General features: G+C 35.1%; 3 protein-coding genes and 1 long non-coding RNA gene across 5 annotated transcripts; all 4 read left to right on the top strand.

Moving 5' to 3' along the window:
• Positions 1 to 7,016: 7,016 nt before the first annotated feature.
• Positions 7,017 to 12,914, top strand: LOC108805682 (homeobox protein HAT3.1). Of its 2 annotated transcripts, none has more exons than XM_056989090.1 (12): positions 7,017 to 7,168; positions 7,438 to 8,059; positions 8,137 to 8,302; positions 8,426 to 8,549; positions 8,647 to 8,759; positions 8,842 to 9,384; positions 9,479 to 9,763; positions 9,857 to 9,946; positions 10,044 to 10,577; positions 10,672 to 10,956; positions 11,050 to 11,139; positions 11,235 to 12,914. In XM_056989090.1, the coding sequence occupies exons 2-12, from the start codon at positions 7,491 to 7,493 to the stop codon at positions 11,442 to 11,444; spliced, it is 3,009 nt and encodes a 1,002-aa protein (XP_056845070.1). In that variant the 5' UTR covers positions 7,017 to 7,168; positions 7,438 to 7,490; the 3' UTR covers positions 11,445 to 12,914. The 2 variants fall into 2 exon arrangements, with proteins under 2 accessions (XP_056845070.1, XP_056845071.1); XM_056989091.1 differs by having other exon boundaries at positions 7,028 to 7,168; positions 7,442 to 8,059.
• A 220-nt stretch (positions 12,915 to 13,134) lies between these two features.
• LOC108809569 (LYR motif-containing protein At3g19508) lies at positions 13,135 to 13,733 on the top strand. The gene is made up of 2 exons (XM_018581707.2): positions 13,135 to 13,363; positions 13,440 to 13,733. The coding sequence occupies exons 1-2, from the start codon at positions 13,172 to 13,174 to the stop codon at positions 13,491 to 13,493; spliced, it is 246 nt and encodes an 81-aa protein (XP_018437209.2). The 5' UTR covers positions 13,135 to 13,171; the 3' UTR covers positions 13,494 to 13,733.
• A 1,102-nt stretch (positions 13,734 to 14,835) lies between these two features.
• Positions 14,836 to 18,132, top strand: LOC108810191 (transcription factor bHLH113-like). The gene is made up of 5 exons (XM_056987862.1): positions 14,836 to 15,299; positions 15,443 to 15,547; positions 15,677 to 15,742; positions 17,574 to 17,675; positions 17,759 to 18,132. The coding sequence occupies exons 1-5, from the start codon at positions 14,973 to 14,975 to the stop codon at positions 17,927 to 17,929; spliced, it is 771 nt and encodes a 256-aa protein (XP_056843842.1). The 5' UTR covers positions 14,836 to 14,972; the 3' UTR covers positions 17,930 to 18,132.
• A 294-nt stretch (positions 18,133 to 18,426) lies between these two features.
• LOC108835228 (uncharacterized) lies at positions 18,427 to 19,423 on the top strand. The gene is made up of 2 exons (XR_001946933.2): positions 18,427 to 19,058; positions 19,152 to 19,423. It is a non-coding gene; the product is annotated as an uncharacterized LOC108835228 (long non-coding RNA).
• The last annotated feature ends 410 nt before the right edge of the window (positions 19,424 to 19,833 follow it).

Raw genomic sequence — 19,833 nt, 5'->3', positions numbered from 1 at the left:
AAAGGGGTATGTTAAGGATGGACTGGTCAAGTTGAATGTAATGACCGTCCCTCCGAAAATTGTAGCTCCAAAAGTTTCAATGAATAAGAAAGAGCCAGTTGCTTATTTGGTTGAGTCTTTTAATATATGGCATGAAAGATTAGGCCATGTAAATAATAAATCTATACAAAGATTGATGAATTTAAATTTAATTCCCAAATTTAAAACAAGTAAACAAAAATGTGAAGTTTGCGTACAGGCTAAGCTCACAAAAACGCCCTCACCTCGTGTTGAAAGAACTAATAAACCTCTAGATTTAATTCACACTGATTTATGTGATTTAAAATATATGCCAACTAGAGGAGGGAAAAAGTACTTTGTGACTTTCATAGATGACTGCACAAAATATTGTTATGTTTATCTTTTACATAGCAAAGATGAAACCTTAGATAAATTCAAAGAATTTAAACTCGAGGTCGAAAATCAGCTTAAAACAACTATTAAGGTAGTTAGAAGCGACAGAGGAGGCGAGTATGATGGTCCATTCAATTCATTTTGTAAGGAACATGGAATAATACATCAAACTACAGCCCCTTATTCACCAGAATCTAATGGAGTTGCTGAACGAAAAAATCGAACTCTTAAAGAGATGATGAATGCAATGTTGCAGGAATCTGGGTCACCCCAGAACATGTGGGGGGAAGCGTTACTTACCACTAATTATATCCTCAACAAGATTCCACACAAAATAACTGGCAAAACTCCATATGAATTATGGAAAGGTAATTTACCTTCGTATAAATACCTCAAAGTGTGGGGGTGCTTGGCAAAAGTTGCAGTACCGCCACCAAAGAAGGTCACTATTGGACCTAAAACAGTGGATTGCATTTTCATCGGATATGCACATAATAGTACTGCGTATCGGTTTCTGGTACATGAATCTGAAATATCAGACATCCATAAAAATTCAGTCATGGAGTCTAGAAATGCATCTTTCTTCGAAAATATTTTTCCATACAAGGAAAAACATGGTTCAAAACGAACTCGAGAAGAAAGAGACAACGACAAGGACTCAGAAATTGAGACAAACGTTGAAGTTTCTATAAATGATATCTCAGAAAATGAAGAAAAAGATGAACCTCGGAGAAGCAAAAGAGCTCGAAAGGAGAAATCTTTTGGTGATGATTTCCTAATGGCATTTCTAGTAGAAAATGTTCCAAAAACTTTGGCAGAAGCTATGGCTTCACCCGAAGCTCCGTTTTGGAATGAAGCTGTCAAAAGTGAATTCGATTCTATCATGCAAAATTACACATGGTACGTAACGGATTTACCACCTGGCTGCAAAGCATTAGGTAATAGATGGATAATGACACGAAAACCTGGTGGAAAATATAAAGCTAGGCTTGTAGTTCAAGGGTTCCGACAAAGGGAAGGCTTTGACTATTTTGATACATATTCTCCAGTAACCAGAATAACATCTATAAGGTCGATGATAGCTATCGCAGCTTTAAGAGACTTAGAAATCCATCAAATGGATGTAAAAACAGCTTTTCTAAATGGTGATTTAGAAGAAGAAATTTACATGAAACAACCTGAGGGCCATGTCATTCCTGGACAGGAAGACAAAGTATGCCGACTTGTAAAGTCACTTTATGGGCTTAAACAAGCTCCTAAACAATGGCACGAAAAATTTGACAACACAATGATGTCAAATGGTTTCAAAATTAATGAATGTGATAAATGCATATACTACAAAATTACCAAAAATGCGTATGTTTTGTTATGTTTATATGTAGATGATATGCTCATTATTGGAAGCAATAAAGACATTATCAATCAAACAAAAAACATGCTCAAAGGAAAATTTGAGATGAAAGATTTGGGATTAGCAGATGTTATTCTCGGGGTTAAAATCATAAGAAATTCAAATGGAATTACTTTAACTCAATCTCATTATGCTGAAACAATATTAGAGAGATTTAAAAACTACTCTAATAGTACTGCAAAAACTCCGTTAGATCCCCAAATGCACTTGACAAAGAATTCAGGTGAAGCGGTTTCACAAAATGAGTATGCACGTGTGATCGAAAGTCTCATGTACTTGACCAATTGTACAAGACCAGATCTAGCGCATGCAGTAAACGTACTTAGTCGATATACAAGTAATCCAGGTCATACACACTGGAAAGCTATAACGAGAGTACTCAATTACTTGCGCTACACCAAAGATTTTGGGCTTCACTATGGTAAAGAACCAGCAGTTTTAGAAGGATACAGTGACGCTAACTGGATATCAGATTCTAAAAACTCAAAATCCACAAGTGGATATGTTTTTACACTAGGAGGAGCGGCAATATCTTGGAAATCTACCAAACAAACAGTGCTAGCCAGGTCAACTATGGAATCTGAGTTCATAGCATTAGACAAAGCAGCAGAAGAAGCTGAATGGCTTAGAAATTTTTTGGAAGATGTTCCTATGTGGGAGAAACCTGTACCAGCTATAAGAATACATTGTGATAGTCAATCAGCTATAGCTCGGGCTCAGAATAATCTCTACAATGGTAAATCTCGTCATATTAGAAGACGACATAAAACCATTAGACAACTTATCTCAACTGGTGTAATCACAATAGATTACATCAAATCGGCTGACAACCTAGCGGATCCATTTACTAAAGGTTTGCCACGAGATGTTGTTGCTAAATCATCAAAAGGAATGGGTTTAAAGCCTATAACTAATGAGGATGCTTGACTGCAACCCTACCTATCATGACTGGAGATCCCAAGACGTAGGTTCAAAGGGAAAACAAAATCAAACAGAATCTAACCAAAGCACTTTGAGACAAAGTAGTCTCATCCCAGCTCCTAAAGATGATAAGTGCTAACGAATGAGAGAAGGATAAGCATATGCTTTTAATGATTCCATAGCTTCGAAAGCGAAGTATTACTCAATACTTTTCATGGTCAATCACCTAATGGGTGTGAAATGGGGCCGTTTCTAGGAGAATGAATGCTAGGCTATATTCTCTAAGTTCACTCATGAAAACCAGGAATAGTTCAGGGCCACAATGAACACAATAGAGAACTAAGTTCTACGAGAAAATGAAGCTGCGTTGTGCCTGTTGTCTCGGTCTACATAAAACACCGGTTGGTTCAAGACATCATGTTCACCTTCTGGTAAAGTAAACCCGACAGATATTAACTATGAGTGGTTCAAGGCTTAAAAATGCCACCTACTCAAACACAGTGAATTTTTCGCAAACACTCTCGATAAGTCAGTCTGTCTAGTCTTTAGTTTAAGTCTAGTCAGTAAAGTTTTAAGTTTTGGAGTCTATCGAGTCTGCATTTAGTCTGCATCTGTTTAGAGTCATTTCTATTCATGTGGGGGATTGTTGGATCAATTAAAAGGCCCAATGGCTTTTATTGAAAGATGAAAAGAAATGTTATGGGCTCTATGATTATAACCCAATTGGAATGTCAAAATGACATTTTATTTGTCCCACATCGGGTGTGACAAGAGGAAGAGAGCTGATTATATATGATCCCATGACACCATGGGTTAACCAGCTTGAGAGAGGAGAAGGCTCCCCACGCGCGCGCCGCCGCCGCCGTCCGTCCGGCTCGGCTCGGCGCGGGCGCGGGCGCGGGCGCGGTCGTGGGTCGTGGGTCGTGGGTCGTGGGTCGTGGGTCTTGGGTCTTGGGTCTTGGGTCTTGGGTCTTGGGTCTCCGGCCCGATAAGAATATTCTTTTTGGACCAAGTTAAGCCCAACGTTTGACCCATTTAATTATCAAAAAACAACATGCATTTTATTTTGAAACGACATGTAGTTTGTCTAGAAAATAAAAACGGCATGCAGTTTGTTTTGTCAGATATTTAAACGAGATAAGAGATAAGAGAGAGAGTCTTGCGGAGGAAGTTCGCAACTCAACTTCCCTCGATCTCCGCGAGATTTCCGTCCACGTGCAGCTGCTGTTGCGGGAAGTGGCTCGTCTCCTTCTCTTTAAATATCGTCTCTCTTCTTCATTCATTTTCACTACTTTTACTTTTCGCAAAACCAACAAAGAAACTCCCTTAGCGTAAGTTTATTTCCGAGAGTGTTTCGTAGATTATAGTTCGATAGGGCGTTCACGAGTGAAGCGTGAATCGTCTGCCATGGTTGTATTCTGGGACTCGATATTTCGCCAGTGCCCGTCTCACTACGGAGCGAATATTTAGAGTTAAGGAAAGAGATCATATCTCGCCTCCATGTTCATTTCGTTACTTTCCTTAACGTCGTTTTGTAAATATATATCGTTTGTATCGACTCCGTTTTTCCAGCTTCTACACTTACTATATTATATATCTATTATTACTCTCTAACCTAAAATCAAGCAAATATCGTCTAAATGGACGTCATATTAAGAGCATAATTATTGGAGATTTCTCCCTCTTAGTTTCTCCAAATACATAACTTTTGGTTGAGTTTCTCTTAAATCAAAGAACTCCACAATTACATACACTTATATAATAGATACATACACATATATGTATTTAGAGAAACTAAGAAGGAGAAACCCCCCAATAATTATGCTCTAACTGCTCAAATAAAATAATAGGGATCTAGTATAGCGGCTGTGATTGATAATCAATTTTATGAATATTATGAAGGAATGAAATTAAAAAGTAAAATGCAAAATGAATGTTGACAAAAAAAGAATAACAAATGTAAACTTTAGAATAAAAAGTACAATTCCATACCATTTTATTCATGAAATTTTGTAATCATGAATTTATTCCATCTCATTTACGAGCTTTTTAATCATGAATATAATATAACTATATTCTATTTTCTTCCATATATTCCACAAAGAATTATTGAAATAAGATTTATTAAGTTTATTCTATTTAAATTGTATATTTTTAGAATCTAAAAGAATAAATCATTCTATACAGTTTTATTTTACAAATTAAATTTGTAATCCAATTGCACCTAGCTGTATTTAAGTTAATTAGTGTCTATGATGAAGCACATAATCAGATTTGATATATGTTGGCCCCGAAGTTAAAAAAAGAATATTTCAAACACACAGATTAACTAACCCGTAGACATAACATTAATTATTATTATTAGCCCTATAAAATATTATTTTCTGTGACTGGAAGCATATGCTTATAGTGTTAAGAGTTAAGACCAACAGTAGTCTATTTTAAAATAAAAACTAGTTTTTGATCCGTGTTTTCAAAACGCAGAAATATTTTCGAGTGATATATATTTGTATTTTTGATTGTGTATCTACATTTAAATGTTAAATATGGTATGTTATATTCATTATTCTGTAATCCAGCTTAGGTTCGCTGTTAAACCGATAAAATCATGACTCTATATGTAATCCGGTTAAACTCGTTATTTAAAAATTCTATAAAACCCGTAAAACACCACTAAAACTTAAGATATGGCTATCGATTAAACATGTAGACAACCCATTATGTAATATAATTTTAGTCAAAGTATTCGGATTCATGAATGTTTAGATGCATAGTAAATATAGTATCCGTATCCAATATAGTTAGGGCGGATTCATGAATCCAATTTTACAAAAATTAGCCTTAACAAATATTAGTCAAACTAATTTATCATTTTGTTATAAGCATAATGGATCAATATCTCGAAATATGCATAGTAAAGTAGAAATAGATTTGACCATCAACGATTCGTATACGGTTATTACAATTTAATGTTTTAAGTTTGAAATAAATATATTGCTTATTTATTTATTTAGTTTACTTTTATTGTTCACATGTTATTAGAATTTTTGATGTTTTGTTTTTGATTTATTTTTAATTTTAATTTAATTTAATTTTGGAAATTTTAATATTTATTAATTTTCATTTTGTTATAGATTTTATTATATATATAATAATAATATTTATTAGATTTGATATGTGCTTAAAGCACAAGATTATTTTTATTCAAAAACTTATTTACTGAAAATTAGAAATCTTATATATATATATTATAAAAATTTGTTTTTAAAGTATATATAATAAATTAAAAATTTACCTATATTTTAAAACTTTAAATTATAGTACAAAAGTATTTTACCTTTTTATATTGGTTAAAATTTATTTTATTATTAAATTTTAGAACTTATATAAATCAAAATTAACATGAGTATAATTTTATGAAATAAGATAATTCATTTATATAATCCGCCTCATATCAATTTTACTTACATTTTTAAACTTTAAATTATAGTAAAAATATATTTTAATCTTTTATATTGGTAAAATTATTTTATATATATTAAATAATGAAATTATTTATTAGTTTATATCATACTATTATATTTGTTTTAATAAGTTGAAGTATGTTATAAAATTCATGTATATATTTTATTATGTTATTTTATAATTTAGAAAATAGTTAATAAATGGATTAAATTACTTTATATTTATTAGTTGTTGTAGTAGTTTAATTACGAATATAAATTATCTATATATAAATATTATAGAAATTTTATTTCTTATTATATAAATGAAAATGAATTAATATTCGTTTTTAACTATATTTAATTATTAATTATGATTTTGATTATTTAAAAGTAAATTAAAATGTATATTTACATTTTAAATAAAATATATTAAAATATATTATTAAAATGTAATATTAGAAAATATAATTAAGAATACCTTTTTATAGATAGTGTTCTGAAAATACTAAAATATAGTATATATTTAATAATAATTAAGTTAGTTATAAAAGAAAGTTAAATAAATGCAATGGTCCAAATTTAGACTATTTTTAAGTCGATAAAAAATTATGTTTTTAATAGTATTGATATTTATCTAATCGTAAATTTAGCGAAAACAAGAAAAATAAACAAACAAACAAACAAAAATGGTCTACATGATTTTAGGCTAGAATTAATTACCAAATTCTATATGGTTCGCTGAATAACAGGCCCAAAGTGACAAAAAAAATAATAATAACAGGCCCATTAATAGTACGTTGTGCCACGAGATGAATGTAAACGAGGAGCATCAAAAGGCCCATTAATAGTAAAAACAATAACGAGCCCAGATAACCAAAGCTCCACACCGTTTATTCGTCTCCTTCCTTCCTCCCCCTGGCTCTCTCACCCCACCCACCCACACGAGTTTCTTCTTGTTTCGCGGTTATTGAAATCTCGCGGGCGCGGCGAAAGTAAGGTAAGAGTTTTCGCAGCTTGCCCCCTCCTTTACGATTATTCGCAGAAGTTCAAAGGGATATATAAAATTAAACATTAACTTTCTGGCTTCGTTTCTCAAATTCGTTAAAAAAAAAAAAAACAAATTGTTTTCGATGGATTGATTTCGCAGCTTAGGATTAGGGTTCTTGGAATCGCTTTTAGGCTTTGTATCAACTAGAAAATCGCTGTTTGTTCTCTCTGCGTTTGCTTGTGTCGATTCTGATTCACGTGTTTTTGCATCTCTGGTAGGTAGGTTTGAGAAACTCGTGTGTGTTGTGTAGTCTCGTGGAAAGTATAAGAAAATGCATAGTGCTAATAGACGGAGAACGAGGAGTAGTGGATCTGGTTTGGACCAGACAAATCCAGAAGTTGACAAAGTTCCTCCTGTTCTACAAACACCAGAGGCAGAGATTCACATGAAACATGCAGAGGAACCGACGAGGAATGAGGGAAAGGGTATCTCCAATGGGGTTTCTGGTGAAGAACATAAGTCAACAACTCCTGTAACCGGAAAGAAGAGCTCAGTTCCCCATCGTCGTGAGGTTGTCCTTGGTCTTCCTTGCCGTGGACAATTCGAAATCCACCGGAGTTCTAAGAAGCTCGGAGGAGGTGGTGGTGAAAGGAATGTGGTGGTTTCAGCTCACAAGAGATGTGAAGAAGCTGCTGGATCATCTTCCGTTGATGTTAATGCCGCACCCACGCCTGTAGATGGATCAAAGAAGAGGAAGGAATCTATTGTGAGGAAAAGCGAAGTTAGAGAAGATGATGAGTACACAAGAATCAAAAAGAAGCTTCGGTATTTTCTTAACAGGATTAGATACGAGCAAAGCCTAATTGACGCTTATTCTTTAGAAGGCTGGAAAGGTTCAAGGTTCGTCTCTCAAATTCGTTTTATTTTTAGATTTTCTTTCTAAATTTCACTCAGGATCATGTGTTTCTGTGGTGTAGTGCGGAGAAGCTAAGGCCAGAGAAAGAGCTTGAACGAGCCAAGAAGGAGATTCTAAAACGCAAGGTTAAAATCAGAGAGCTTTTTCAGCACCTGGACACACTCTGTGCCCAAGGAAGCATTCCAGAGTCTTTATTTGATTCTGGTGGAGAGATTTCTAGTGAGGATGTAAGAAAGAACTCTATTCCCCCAAACTCATGCTTTGTTCCCCTGTTCTTTTTTTTTTGACCTGATAAAAGCAGTTTACGTCTCTAGAAGTGTTGCTAACACGAGCCGTTTTTTTAAGTGCAGATCTTCTGCGCTAAATGTGGTTCTAAGGAGTTGCCTATTGATAATGATATCATACTATGCGACGGGTTTTGTGACCGTGGCTTTCACCAATACTGTGTTGAACCACCTTTGCGAAAAGAAGATAGTAATAACTTCTGCCCTACGTACTTGGTAGTAGTGGTTTAAGCACTTCTTGCTTGTAATATTTTATAAATGACTTATTTTGGTTTTGATTTTTGCAGTTCCTCCGGATGATGAGAGTTGGTTATGCCCTGGATGTAATTGCAAAGATTACAGCTTGGACTTGCTTAATGAGTCTTTAGGGACAAAACTTTCGGTCAGCGACAGTTGGGAGGTAGACTTGACGATGTTTTTTTATTGTTAAAAAAAGGAGAAGAAATTTTTTAAAAGACACCTGACTCTAGTTTATGGTGCAGAAAGTTTTTCCTGAGGCAGCAGCAGCAATGGCTGGTGGAGGTCAATCTCTGGACTGTGATCTTCCTTCAGATGATTTCGAGGACGAAGAGTATGATCCAGATGGTTTGAATGATAAAGCAGACGATGAAGATGGCAGTGATGACAGCGATGAGTCTGAGAACGAAGATGGGAGTTGTGATGAATCTGATTGCACATCTGCATCTGATGAAATGGTCGAAACGTTTAAAGAAGCGAAAGATATAATGGACCTTCCATCTGACGATTCTGAGGATGATGACTATGATCCTGATGCTCCGGTTCCTGATGAAGATAAAATGCAAGAATGTTCTGATTCAGATAATACATCAGACTCTGAGGATCTTGAGGCTTCCTTCAAAGGCGACGAGTCTAATCAGCAAGATGAAGGGAAACCCGGCGGAAAGAAATCTCAGCTCCCAGATGTTCCCATTTCAGAGTCAGATACTGGGATTGATGATGATGGTCTCGTAGATGTTCCTGGGAGGAGGAAGGTTGAAAGGCTGGACTACAAAAAGCTCTATGATGTGAGTGTTCTATAACATTTTAGATATTTAATCTTCTATTTGGTTGTGGAAAAACCAATGCTGATTTCAATCTTCTATTGCGTGGTATGTGCAGGATGAATATGAGAACGTTCCAACGTCTTCAAGTGATGATGAGGATTGGGATAAAACTGCAGGAAAAGAAGATTTCGAGTCTGCAGAAGAAGGGGACAACGTGCCTCTGAAACAGCACACAGAAGCAGAAGAACATACTTCTACCAAGAAACCTAGACAGATATCTAAAAGAGAAAGCAAAAAGGATACTTTGAAAGCGCCACAAGAAGTACCTAGAGAAAATGGTTGCTCTGGCGGAAAAAGCAGCTCTGCAGTATATAATAAACAGACAAACCCCAGAACCCAGGTAAATAAAATATACTTGTCTTTGCGCCTAAGATGTTAATCCCTAAAGCACTATGAGAGAGATTTCGGTTTGAAGTTTCCTCTTTTAATGCAGAGACTGTTCAAATCTTTTGAAGAGAATCGATATCCAGACATTACCACGAGAGAGAACTTAGCTAAAGAGTTGGAGATGACAGTTAAACAAGTAAGGAGACATTTTTTTAAATTTTATATCGACTTACTGTTAGTCGATCGTGTTTCCTATCTGGTGAGAAAAGCTGTTTGTGTACTTTACTTTACAGGTTAGTAGCTGGTTTAATAATACGCGTTTTTCGACAAACAAAAGAATGGCTTCAAAGGAAGATGTTGAAAAGTTAAGAACAGGTGAAGGGGAGACATCTGTTGCTGGAAGTAGCGAACAAACCATGGAAACCAACTCAGTCATAGTGAATAAGATTGGAGCATTGAATATAACCAATACTGGATCAAGGAAAAGAAAACAATATGATGAAATGCTTGAATCGTTTAAAGAAGCAAAAGATATAATGGACCTTCCATCTGACGATTCTGAGGATGATGACTATGATCCTGATGCTCCGATTCATGATGAAGATAAAATGCAAGAATGTTCTGATTCAGATAATACATCAGACTCTGAGGATGTTGAGTCTAATCACCAAGATGAAGTTACACAACGTGGTAAGCCCGGCAGGAAGAATTCTCAGCTCCCAGATGTTCCCATTTCAGAGTCAGATACTGGGATCGATGATGATGGTCTCGTAGATGTTCCTGGGAGGAGAAAGGTTGAAAGGCTGGACTACAAAAAGCTCTATGATGTGAGTGTTCTATAGCATTTTAGATAATTAATCTGCTACTTGGTTGTGGAAAAACCAAGGCTAATTTCAATCTTTTATTGCGTGGTATGTACAGGAGGAATATGAGAATGTTTCAACGTCTTCAAGTGATGATGAGGATTGGGATAAAACTGCGGGAAAAGAAGACTTGGAGTCTGCAGAAGAAGGGGACACCGTACCTCTGAAACAGCACTCAGAAGCAGAGGAGCATACTTCTACCGAGAAACCTAGACAGATATCAAAAAGAGAAAGCAAAAAAGATGCTCTGGAAGCGCCACAAGAAGTACGTAGAGAAAATAGTTGCTCTGGCGAAAAAAGCAGCTCTGCAGTATATAATAAACAGACAAACCCCAGAACCCAGGTTTAAAAAAATAAACTTGTCTTTGCGCCTAAGATGTTTATCCTAAAGCATTATGAGAGAGATTTCGGTTTAAAGTCTCCTCTTTTAATGCAGAGACTGTTCAAATCTTTTGAAGAGAATCGATATCCAGACATTAACACGAGGGAGAACTTAGCTAAAGAGTTGGAGATGACAGTTAAACAAGTAAGGAGCCATCTTCTTTTTTATTTTATTTCGACTTAACTGTTAGTCGATCCTGTTTCCTATCTGGTGAGATAAGCTGTTTATGTACTTTACAGGTTAGTAGCTGGTTTAATAATACACGTTTTTCGACAAGCAAAAGGATGGCTTCAAAGGAAGGTGTTGAAAAGTTGAGAGGTGAAGGGGAGACATCTGTTGCTGGAAGTAGCGAACAAACAATGGAAACTAACTCAGTCATAGAGAATAAGATTGGGGCATCGGATTTAACCAATACTGGATCAAGGAAAAGAAGGCGAAGGTTGATTTAGGAATATTCATGATGGTTTTAGATCTATAGTGAAGACATAGACGAATATAGTTGAACACACAAACTAGAGAAATGAAGGATCAAACCTCACCAGTCATCAGGTTGGTTATGTTATTAACTTGTTATACATTTTTGGGGTGTGCTTATGGATCTGAAGACCTCAACCTGTAGCATTGGAAGAATCAGTGAAGCTATAGTAAGGCAAAAGAAATAAACATTTTTTCAAAAGGTTGGATATAAGTTCATAACTGTTTCATTTTATTAACAGAGATTTTGACAGAGCATTTTTTGGTTTTGGTTGATCGGTTTAAAGTTAATAATAGATTTGGTTTAGTTTAACCGTTTTGAAATCATGAATTGAATAAGTTTTGAATTGTAATTAATTAAACAGAGAGAAGGTGTCGGTTGGTTAACTCTCTCTCTCCATTATCCTCTCATCTCTCCCTTCCTCCTTCAACCAAAAGTCTCAGCTGCAACTCCGGTGACCGGCGCGTGGCGGCTCCCTTAGCGCCACCGCCGGTACCGTTAGCCTCGCTTTCGTTGTGTTTGATAGATCTCGTGATTAGGTGGTGTTAGGGCTTATTGATAGTGTTGGTCATTCCGGTTGGCGTTTGTCGTGTCTTTAGCAACGGGTGTGTATATGGCGGGGCCAGATACTCCGGCTTCAGTTTCTACAACAGATTGCCTGTTGGTTTTGACCTGGTCTTGTTCCTGTTCTCGGCTTTTCTTCCTATCAGTTCCAAGGTTGCTCTTCTGAATGTTGATTCAAGTCTGGTTTGGGGTTCGTCTTTCGGATGTGGTCTTGTTGCGGGAGCATCTACTTTCTCTTCCTAGAAGCTGTGTGTTTCTGGTTGGGTTATTAGCGTCGCAGTGGTTCTGTCCTTCAGGTCTTCTCTTGCGTGGAGGTGGCCATTCTTCAGTCGGTAGATGGCTGAGTTTGGGATGCGAGTGTCCGTGTGTTAGAGTTGGAGGTCTTAGAAGGCGTTTTCCCAGGTCAGAGTTCAAAGTTTTCATCTTGTGCTTGATATTAGTTTCAGTTTGGCTCCTATTGGTATTGGTTGAGGTGAAGTTTCTGCCGCTGTACCTCTTCTTTCTTGCAACTATCTCAGCTTTTTGGAGTCTGGTGGAGTTCGTCAGGTTCACTCTTCGCTTTGTAGCAGTGTGATTAGACTTGAGCTCTTGGTCTTCAGCTCCTTTCTCGTGCTTCCCTGATATTGTTCCTTTGGAGTGGTTGCTGTGGAGAAGTTGTGCATTTGGTATGTTTGAGTCTCTTGGAATTGGACTCTCTTAAGATTAGCCTCCTATGTTTAATGTATCAGTGTTGTTTTATGCGTTCCTCTAGATGCCTGATGTCTGGGCTTGGATCCCCATTAATCTCTTGGGTGCTGGTTCCCGTAAATCATTCGGGCTTTGTTTGCTAAGTATGAATGTTGTGATCTGCTTGTAAGATTTGGTTCAGGAATCCTTTTAATCAAATTTCAATTTGGGAAAAAAAAAAAAAAAAAAAAAAAGGTGTCGGTTGTGTTCTGTGTAATCGATAGGCCGGTTCAACAATTTTAATAGATGCGGTCTAGTATAACCGGTTTGTAATCATGAATTGAATAAGTCTAACCGGACGGAAAAGTCTATGATTAAAGGCCCATAATGATAATACAAGGGCCCATAAAAGCCTGTGGATGTTTATTATCCGGGACTTTTTGTAACGTGTAGCAAAAGGTACGAGGAAAAATGAAGAAGGTGCTGAGAGTATACGGCGGCGTTTTGAGGCTGGTCCGGCTTTTGCCGGCGGACACGAGGCCTTACTACGCCAAGTACGCAAGGGAGAACTTCGTTAACTACCGTGAAGTCGACGTAAGCGAAACACCCCTCGACGAACTCTATCAACGAGCTTACAATCACTCTCTCTGGGTACTCAAAAAGGTACATAGATTATGAGCTTACAATCAACGGTTCTGGATACCCTTTGTGCTCATTAGCCGCTTTAATCGTTTTGCAGTATTCGATTGACGAATCCGCGGCGAAGAAGATGAAGGAGATTTGTTTCGAATGATAAAGCGCACCACCTGTTCGACGTTATTCCCCTGAGAGTTTCGAACAAGTTTTTTTTTTTCAACGCGTGTGTTCTACTTTTGATATAAAGTGTCATAGCTATATCGAGAAACAGAGGTTGTTCATGTGTCTTTTTCTTTCCTTTTTGTTCTCTTGACTTTCTGTGCTTGCAGGCATGTGTTGACTGCTAAACATGTCTTGTTTGTTTGCTTGATCCTGAATAAATTGTTATGACTTTACATTCTCACAGTCGAAAACATCTTTAGTAATGAAAGGAACTTATCATTGCAAAAGAGCAGTGGCAGTGATGTAATAATGAAAAGCATAGTAAGGATTGTTTGGGTAAAGTGATGATGTATGTACAGTGACGCTTATTAGTCCACGCCTAAGTCTTTTAGGTTCTTGTCGGAACTAGAAAATGTTTCACGAAACGAACCTAACCAAGCAAAGTGTGTCTGAATATTGTTTTTGCTTCTCAAGAGTTAAAAGAAAAGCTAAAAATCAAGTTGGACCTTCTTCTCGTGAATTTAGTTGGCAACTTGTGGAGTTAACCCGCTTTCAAAAACTTGCGGAGCTGTGTTTTCTCCTTCAAACACGTGTTTACAGTCTTTGCACGTGTCAGACCTGGAACATGTCAGTATGTAACTTCTACTTTTTGATTAATATAGTAACTGTAGTATTATGTGTAGCCACAGTGTCAGTATGCTAATGATACACATGATAACGGGAATTTCTTTGAAATTTAATGGTTGGTAATAATGTAATGGTGAAATTGAATAACTAAAATGTGAGATGTGACATTAATTATTTGTCTAACTTCCAGAAAGTGGAAAAAGAGAGCAGCAGTTACTAAGACAAAAAAGGTGAGAACCGAAACATCAGCTTCGAGTAGATAAAAAACTTCAGTTTTCTCGGGCCAAGTGGCTTTGACCAAAATTGCTCTTCATATTTCTAAAAGAATTCAATCCCACGTCAATAGAATAATCAAAACAAATCCTTAATTAAGTTGTTTTATAACGATTGATTAGGATCTGAAGTTTTATAACTCAGTGGTTATTTATTCTTGCATATATAGACTAACATATTTACTGGAAATCCACCGAAATGTCATATAAATTGAATTTGTAACTGGCTTAATCCTTAATCATATTTTTATTCAGAAAACACAATTCGTGTTACACTTTTTTTGTAACTGGCTTAATTTGTGTTATACTTACCAAGAGAAATATTGTAAATTATATATGATTTCAGGGAAATTTTTCCTTTTTAGAAATTTCACAAGGTCTATATAAAAGCAAAAAATAATAATTTATGCATATATAAAATACACGAGCCAGCAGGCAAGATAAGTCAGTTATAAAGGCCTAAAAAGGCTGAGAGAACCATTTAGCAACACTTTTCTTCTGGTTCTTGTCTCTCACCTTCTCTTAAGCTTATTCCACAAAGGTACTCCTAGTAATAATAATCAAGAAAAATCACAATGGGAGATACCTCAGAGTATCAAGACGACAGAAGCTTCTCGGAGCTTCTTATGTTGTCGGACGGCCCTCCCAGCTCCTCAGACCACCATCTCATTAATGCTGGCGCCGATGGTGGAGAAGACAGCTTCGGTTTTGTATTCTCCGATCCTAATGGGTCAAGAATGCTCTGTTTCAGTGGGGAAAGCCAAAACGACGACAAATCGCTCTTCCTACAACCTTCTCTTCTTCCCTCCGGAGTCTCGGTTTCTTGCCCTTCATGCACTACTAACATTTGCCAGAACTCGAACGACGCGTGTGCGGAAAATCAATTTACCAAATCATCAACCGTAAGTCTAGTACTTCTTGCATACTTGCATGCAAATAATTACAATATTTTTTTTTGGCTAAAATGTTAAGATATAATTACAATATTTTTCTGTCCGTATCTAATGTTTAAAGATGAATTCTCATGTGCATTACTCTTGTGAAGAAGAAGAGAATCGGGTCGGTTAATGGGGAAACTATGGATCATAACCGAAAACCTAGCAAAAAATGCAAGCAAAATCAGGAGAAATCATCAGTTGGAACTGCAAAGGTGAGTCATTATAGTTTACATTTCTTTATTGTTTATATCGTTATGATTTTTTTGGAACTTATAATGTTTTAAGTTTATCTCTGATCGTATGTGTTGTTGTTAATATCTAATCAATACTTTTAACAATAGGTAAGGAAAGAAAGGTTAGGGGAAAGAATTGCAGCCTTGCAGCAATTGGTTTCTCCATACGGAAAGGTAAATTAATTTCTACTCATTTTTAGTAATGATTTTTTTTCATATTTTCTACCTATTTTTTAAGTAGTGAAAAGAATTTTTATAATATTTTTAAATTTGGAATCTATATATTTAGTTTTTCAAAAGGAAGCTTAAGAAGTCGCGATTTGGGGTATAGTGTAAATTGGCATCCAATGTGAAAATCAAAAAGACATCAAAGACAATGAAACTTGATCCATAAATTAAAGTATTTACTCCCTCCGTTTCGAATTATTTGTCGTTCTAAAGGAAAAATTTTGTTTCAAAATAAATGTCGTTTTCGATTTTCAATGCAAAATTTATTGAAAATATTTTTTATTCTATTTTTCTATTGGTTGATATATGGTTGGGTGTATTGGTAATAGTGTTTTTATTTTGGAAATATGTAAAATTAAATATTTTTTTAATCTGTGTGCATAAGTTTAGAACGACAAATAATATGAAATAGAAGGAGTACTTTTTTATTGTGGGTAATTAACAATCATCATTGCATCTATCTTATTAAATCAGAAACATTACAACTTTTTCTAGGTGGATTTTAAAGGTGGACCTCATATATTTAAATTAAATGTCTTATTCCTTATATATAATATGTATCATAGTCTAACTTTGCATTGATGTATTTTCTTAAATACAATTCCTCTATTTGTCCATATTCCATACATGGTTTTCACATTTATTACATGTCGATTTAAATAAAATAGATATTAAAAATACTAAAAATATTAATAGTACTAAAATTACCCTATACAATTCATTTTAAATTGATCAGTATACTTTCATTAGCCATATTGATTTTATTAGTACGAATAACATTAAGTAGATAAGTCATAGACACATACATAAATACATAAAGATATGACTACTCTTTAACTACGTTGGGCCTAATCTACTTTCTAAAACAAATAACACATAACTTTATATATTGTATAGAATATAGTAATATTGTATAGTATTATACATATACAATAATACTAAAAACAAACCAAACTAAAATATAATATATATCAAAAATGCTTTGAACCATTACACACAAAATGTATTAGATCTCAGAGATAAAATTCACATTGAAATTATGTAATAATTATTTAAAAAATTAAACTTCGTAACGTACAAAAAAACATAAGTTGTATATCAAATTTTGTATTACAATAAAAAGACATAACTCGTGCTTGCAAAGTGTTATTTTTACATACGAAAGACAGTTTTGATATTGTTCTTTAAACACAAAATTGAATTATACAAACTCGATACTACACAAAGCTAAAAATATAGAATACATTTTAAAAATAAAACCTGTGCGGGTGCGCATGGTCTTTACGAAAATCGTAGATATGTTTATATAATATATAAATATATTATGTTGCACATATTTTCATATATATAATACCCCAATGTAAATTTTGTATGATAAAATATTGAAAATAAAAAATATATAACATTATATATTTTAAATAATATATATAAAAAATCTACTTTATGTTATCATAAAATTTAAAAATCAAATTTAGTAATTAAACACATTGCTTATTTAAACACATTAGTACACATTGTTATTTAACAAAATTTTATATTAATACACATTGCAATCATGTATAACATTTAGTACAAATAAAGATAAAAAAAAATTGACTCCCGCTCAGTCGAGCGGGTCATGATCTAGTTTTACATTAATGATACGTGTACTTTTTTGAGAGAAGTGCAAGAGAATATAGCAACAACACTCTTTCCTATCTATAGATGCAATAGTTAAATTGACTTTTCCGGCTGATGATATAATTAAATGAAAAAAAACATTATGTCATGTTGACAGACAGATGCAGCTTCTGTGCTGCATGAAGCGATGGGTTACATCAAATTCTTGCAAGACCAGATTCAAGTCCTCTGCTCTCCTTACCTGATAAACTATTCTCTTGTCAGTCCCTCTCTCTCTCTCTCTATTAATTATATAGTTTAAATAATAATAATGTTTCTGACTTGCCGGTGACATTTGGTCAGGACGGTGGAGTTGTAACCGGAGATGTTAGGGCGGGGAAGAAAGTTAGAGACTTGAGAAGCAGAGGATTATGTCTTGCACCTGTCTCATCCACCGTACTCGTGGAAAGTTCGAACGGCGCTGATTTCTGGTCACCTGCTACTATGGGTCACAGTACGTCATTCTCTCAATGAATCAAGGATATTAAATTACTATCCTAGGCAGCTTTGTTTTCTGATCACCGGTGTTATAGCCTTTTTTTCTTTGCTGAAGAACTACTAAAATGTCTTTTACGAAAATCCACCCTTGCCTTTTTTGGGATTATTTGGGTGGATATAAAAAAGGAAAAGTTGAAATCTTGTATGTTCACGACAATAGATATATTTTATATTCCCAAGTGATTTCATCTCAATATTTTTAGATGACTCAATTACGAGAAATTTACTCTTGGAGACACATAATGAGTTTACAATTTCATTAAAAGACACATTGAGTTCTTAGCACACTTTCTTCTAGCAAAGTTACTATCATAACCCCAATTGAAAGGATTGTATCTCTCGTTAGCCTTCCTACCTAAGAGATCTTTCTAACTAAACAAATTAATTTTCATAAATAAAACATTTATTTTCCTCAAAATAATAACCAAACCTTATCTCTTTAAAATCCCAAATCGTGAAAGACATATATCAAATTTAACCCCTTTCGATACCCGACATCTCTTCCTTTCTAAATCCAGAACTCCGACATGAAAAGTTAGAGAGATTGAATCCTAGTCTTCTCGATAAGAAATTATCCCTAATACTTCGATATTATATTTTCTCGATCTCTAGATATCGATCTCGGAATCTCGATTTCGATTTCTCGGTATCGGAACCCGAAGTCTTTTTCTCCCTTACCGCTGACTGTTCTTTTGTTGTTTCCTAGACAATCTTCTACATGAATGCTATTGAAGGGAGGAACAGACATAGCTTGACGGTCGCAACATCACTATGAACGAGGCTCAGTCCCGTGGAGACGATGGCGGTTGGCAGTGGAGGACGTGGTGGAAGAAGCGGTAGATATCGCAGTGGAGGCGGTGGTGGTTATGGAGGCGATGGTGGAAGACGTGAGTATGGATACAATGGTGGTGGTTGGTGGAGGTGGTTGCAGATTCTTCATCTACAAAACCTTGAATATAAAACTTTGTCCACAAGATCTGCATCCACAAAACCGTGATTCATGTGTCCACATTTTCTCGTGTCCACAATTTTGCCACCCACAGTGTGTATGTTCATATCTAATCCGTCCACAACGTTTCGCGTCCACAGACACTTGACATGCAAGGTGCAATTTCTACTTCAAAATCAAACCATTTTAGCTTTGTTTTGTTTCTAAGGATAAATCTCAACTCTCGTATCCTTGTTCTAAAATTTGCAGATAACGGAGAAGAATAGTCTACTCCATCTCAACTGTTCACCATAACCACAAGCATTGTGTCCATACATATCTATCTATCCATAAGTACATGTTAAGTATCTACAACGCAGTGTTTGTCAGTTTGTTGTTTGCAAATATTCATATCTTCTTTGTGTCTAACAAACAAATCATTTTTAGTGTATTTGTTTGCCTACACAGTAGTTTCGTAACTTGTTTTTTGAAATTGTACCTTCACGACATCTTTGTTTATCTTTGAATGTGGTTTTAGTGTATTTGCTTGAGGTGGGTTGGATTTTTGTGGATAAATTACAACAATTTATTCATTGAGATTAGGGTGTTCTAGGATGTCATGGATTGTGTTACAACAACTAGTGTTGTGCTGCATGTCTTATGGGCACAATCGTATGAGTTTGATTAAAATTGTTGAAGGATTGATGGACAATCAAATATTGTCCATCCATGAAAACTTAGAAGAAGTATCCACAAAACACATATCCACAGATAACAAACTGTTATCCATAAGAATGTATCCACGAAACATTGCACGCAGAATATAGATTCAAATTCTATAATTTTAAAATATTAAAACACATATGTATATGTGGATGTCAAAATAGAAAGAAAAACACTATATTTTGTTATCTATATTTTTATATCTATTTATACATTAAAATATAAAATA

Source organism: Raphanus sativus, chromosome 6 (assembly GCF_000801105.2).
Source record: "Raphanus sativus cultivar WK10039 chromosome 6, ASM80110v3, whole genome shotgun sequence".
In the NCBI taxonomy this organism is placed as follows: Eukaryota; Viridiplantae; Streptophyta; class Magnoliopsida; order Brassicales; family Brassicaceae; genus Raphanus; species Raphanus sativus.
Note: the sequence above shows the minus strand (reverse complement) of the source record. Positions and strands in the feature narration are given on the sequence as shown.

Bases quoted from the DNA above. Each gene is read 5' to 3' on its own strand.
- LOC108809569 (XM_018581707.2), top strand. From the start codon at position 13,172: ATGAAGAAGGTGCTGAGAGTATACGGCGGCGTTTTGAGGCTGGTCCGG. The intron at 13,364-13,439 runs GTACATAGATTA...ATCGTTTTGCAG, and splicing joins CTCTCTGGGTACTCAAAAAG to TATTCGATTGACGAATCCGC.
- LOC108810191 (XM_056987862.1), top strand. From the start codon at position 14,973: ATGGGAGATACCTCAGAGTATCAAGACGACAGAAGCTTCTCGGAGCTT. The intron at 15,548-15,676 runs GTGAGTCATTAT...TTTTAACAATAG, and splicing joins CATCAGTTGGAACTGCAAAG to GTAAGGAAAGAAAGGTTAGG. The intron at 15,743-17,573 runs GTAAATTAATTT...TCATGTTGACAG, and splicing joins TGGTTTCTCCATACGGAAAG to ACAGATGCAGCTTCTGTGCT.
- LOC108805682 (XM_056989090.1), top strand. From the start codon at position 7,491: ATGCATAGTGCTAATAGACGGAGAACGAGGAGTAGTGGATCTGGTTTG. The intron at 8,550-8,646 runs GTAATAACTTCT...TGATTTTTGCAG, and splicing joins ACCTTTGCGAAAAGAAGATA to TTCCTCCGGATGATGAGAGT. The intron at 9,947-10,043 runs GTAAGGAGACAT...TTTACTTTACAG, and splicing joins TGGAGATGACAGTTAAACAA to GTTAGTAGCTGGTTTAATAA.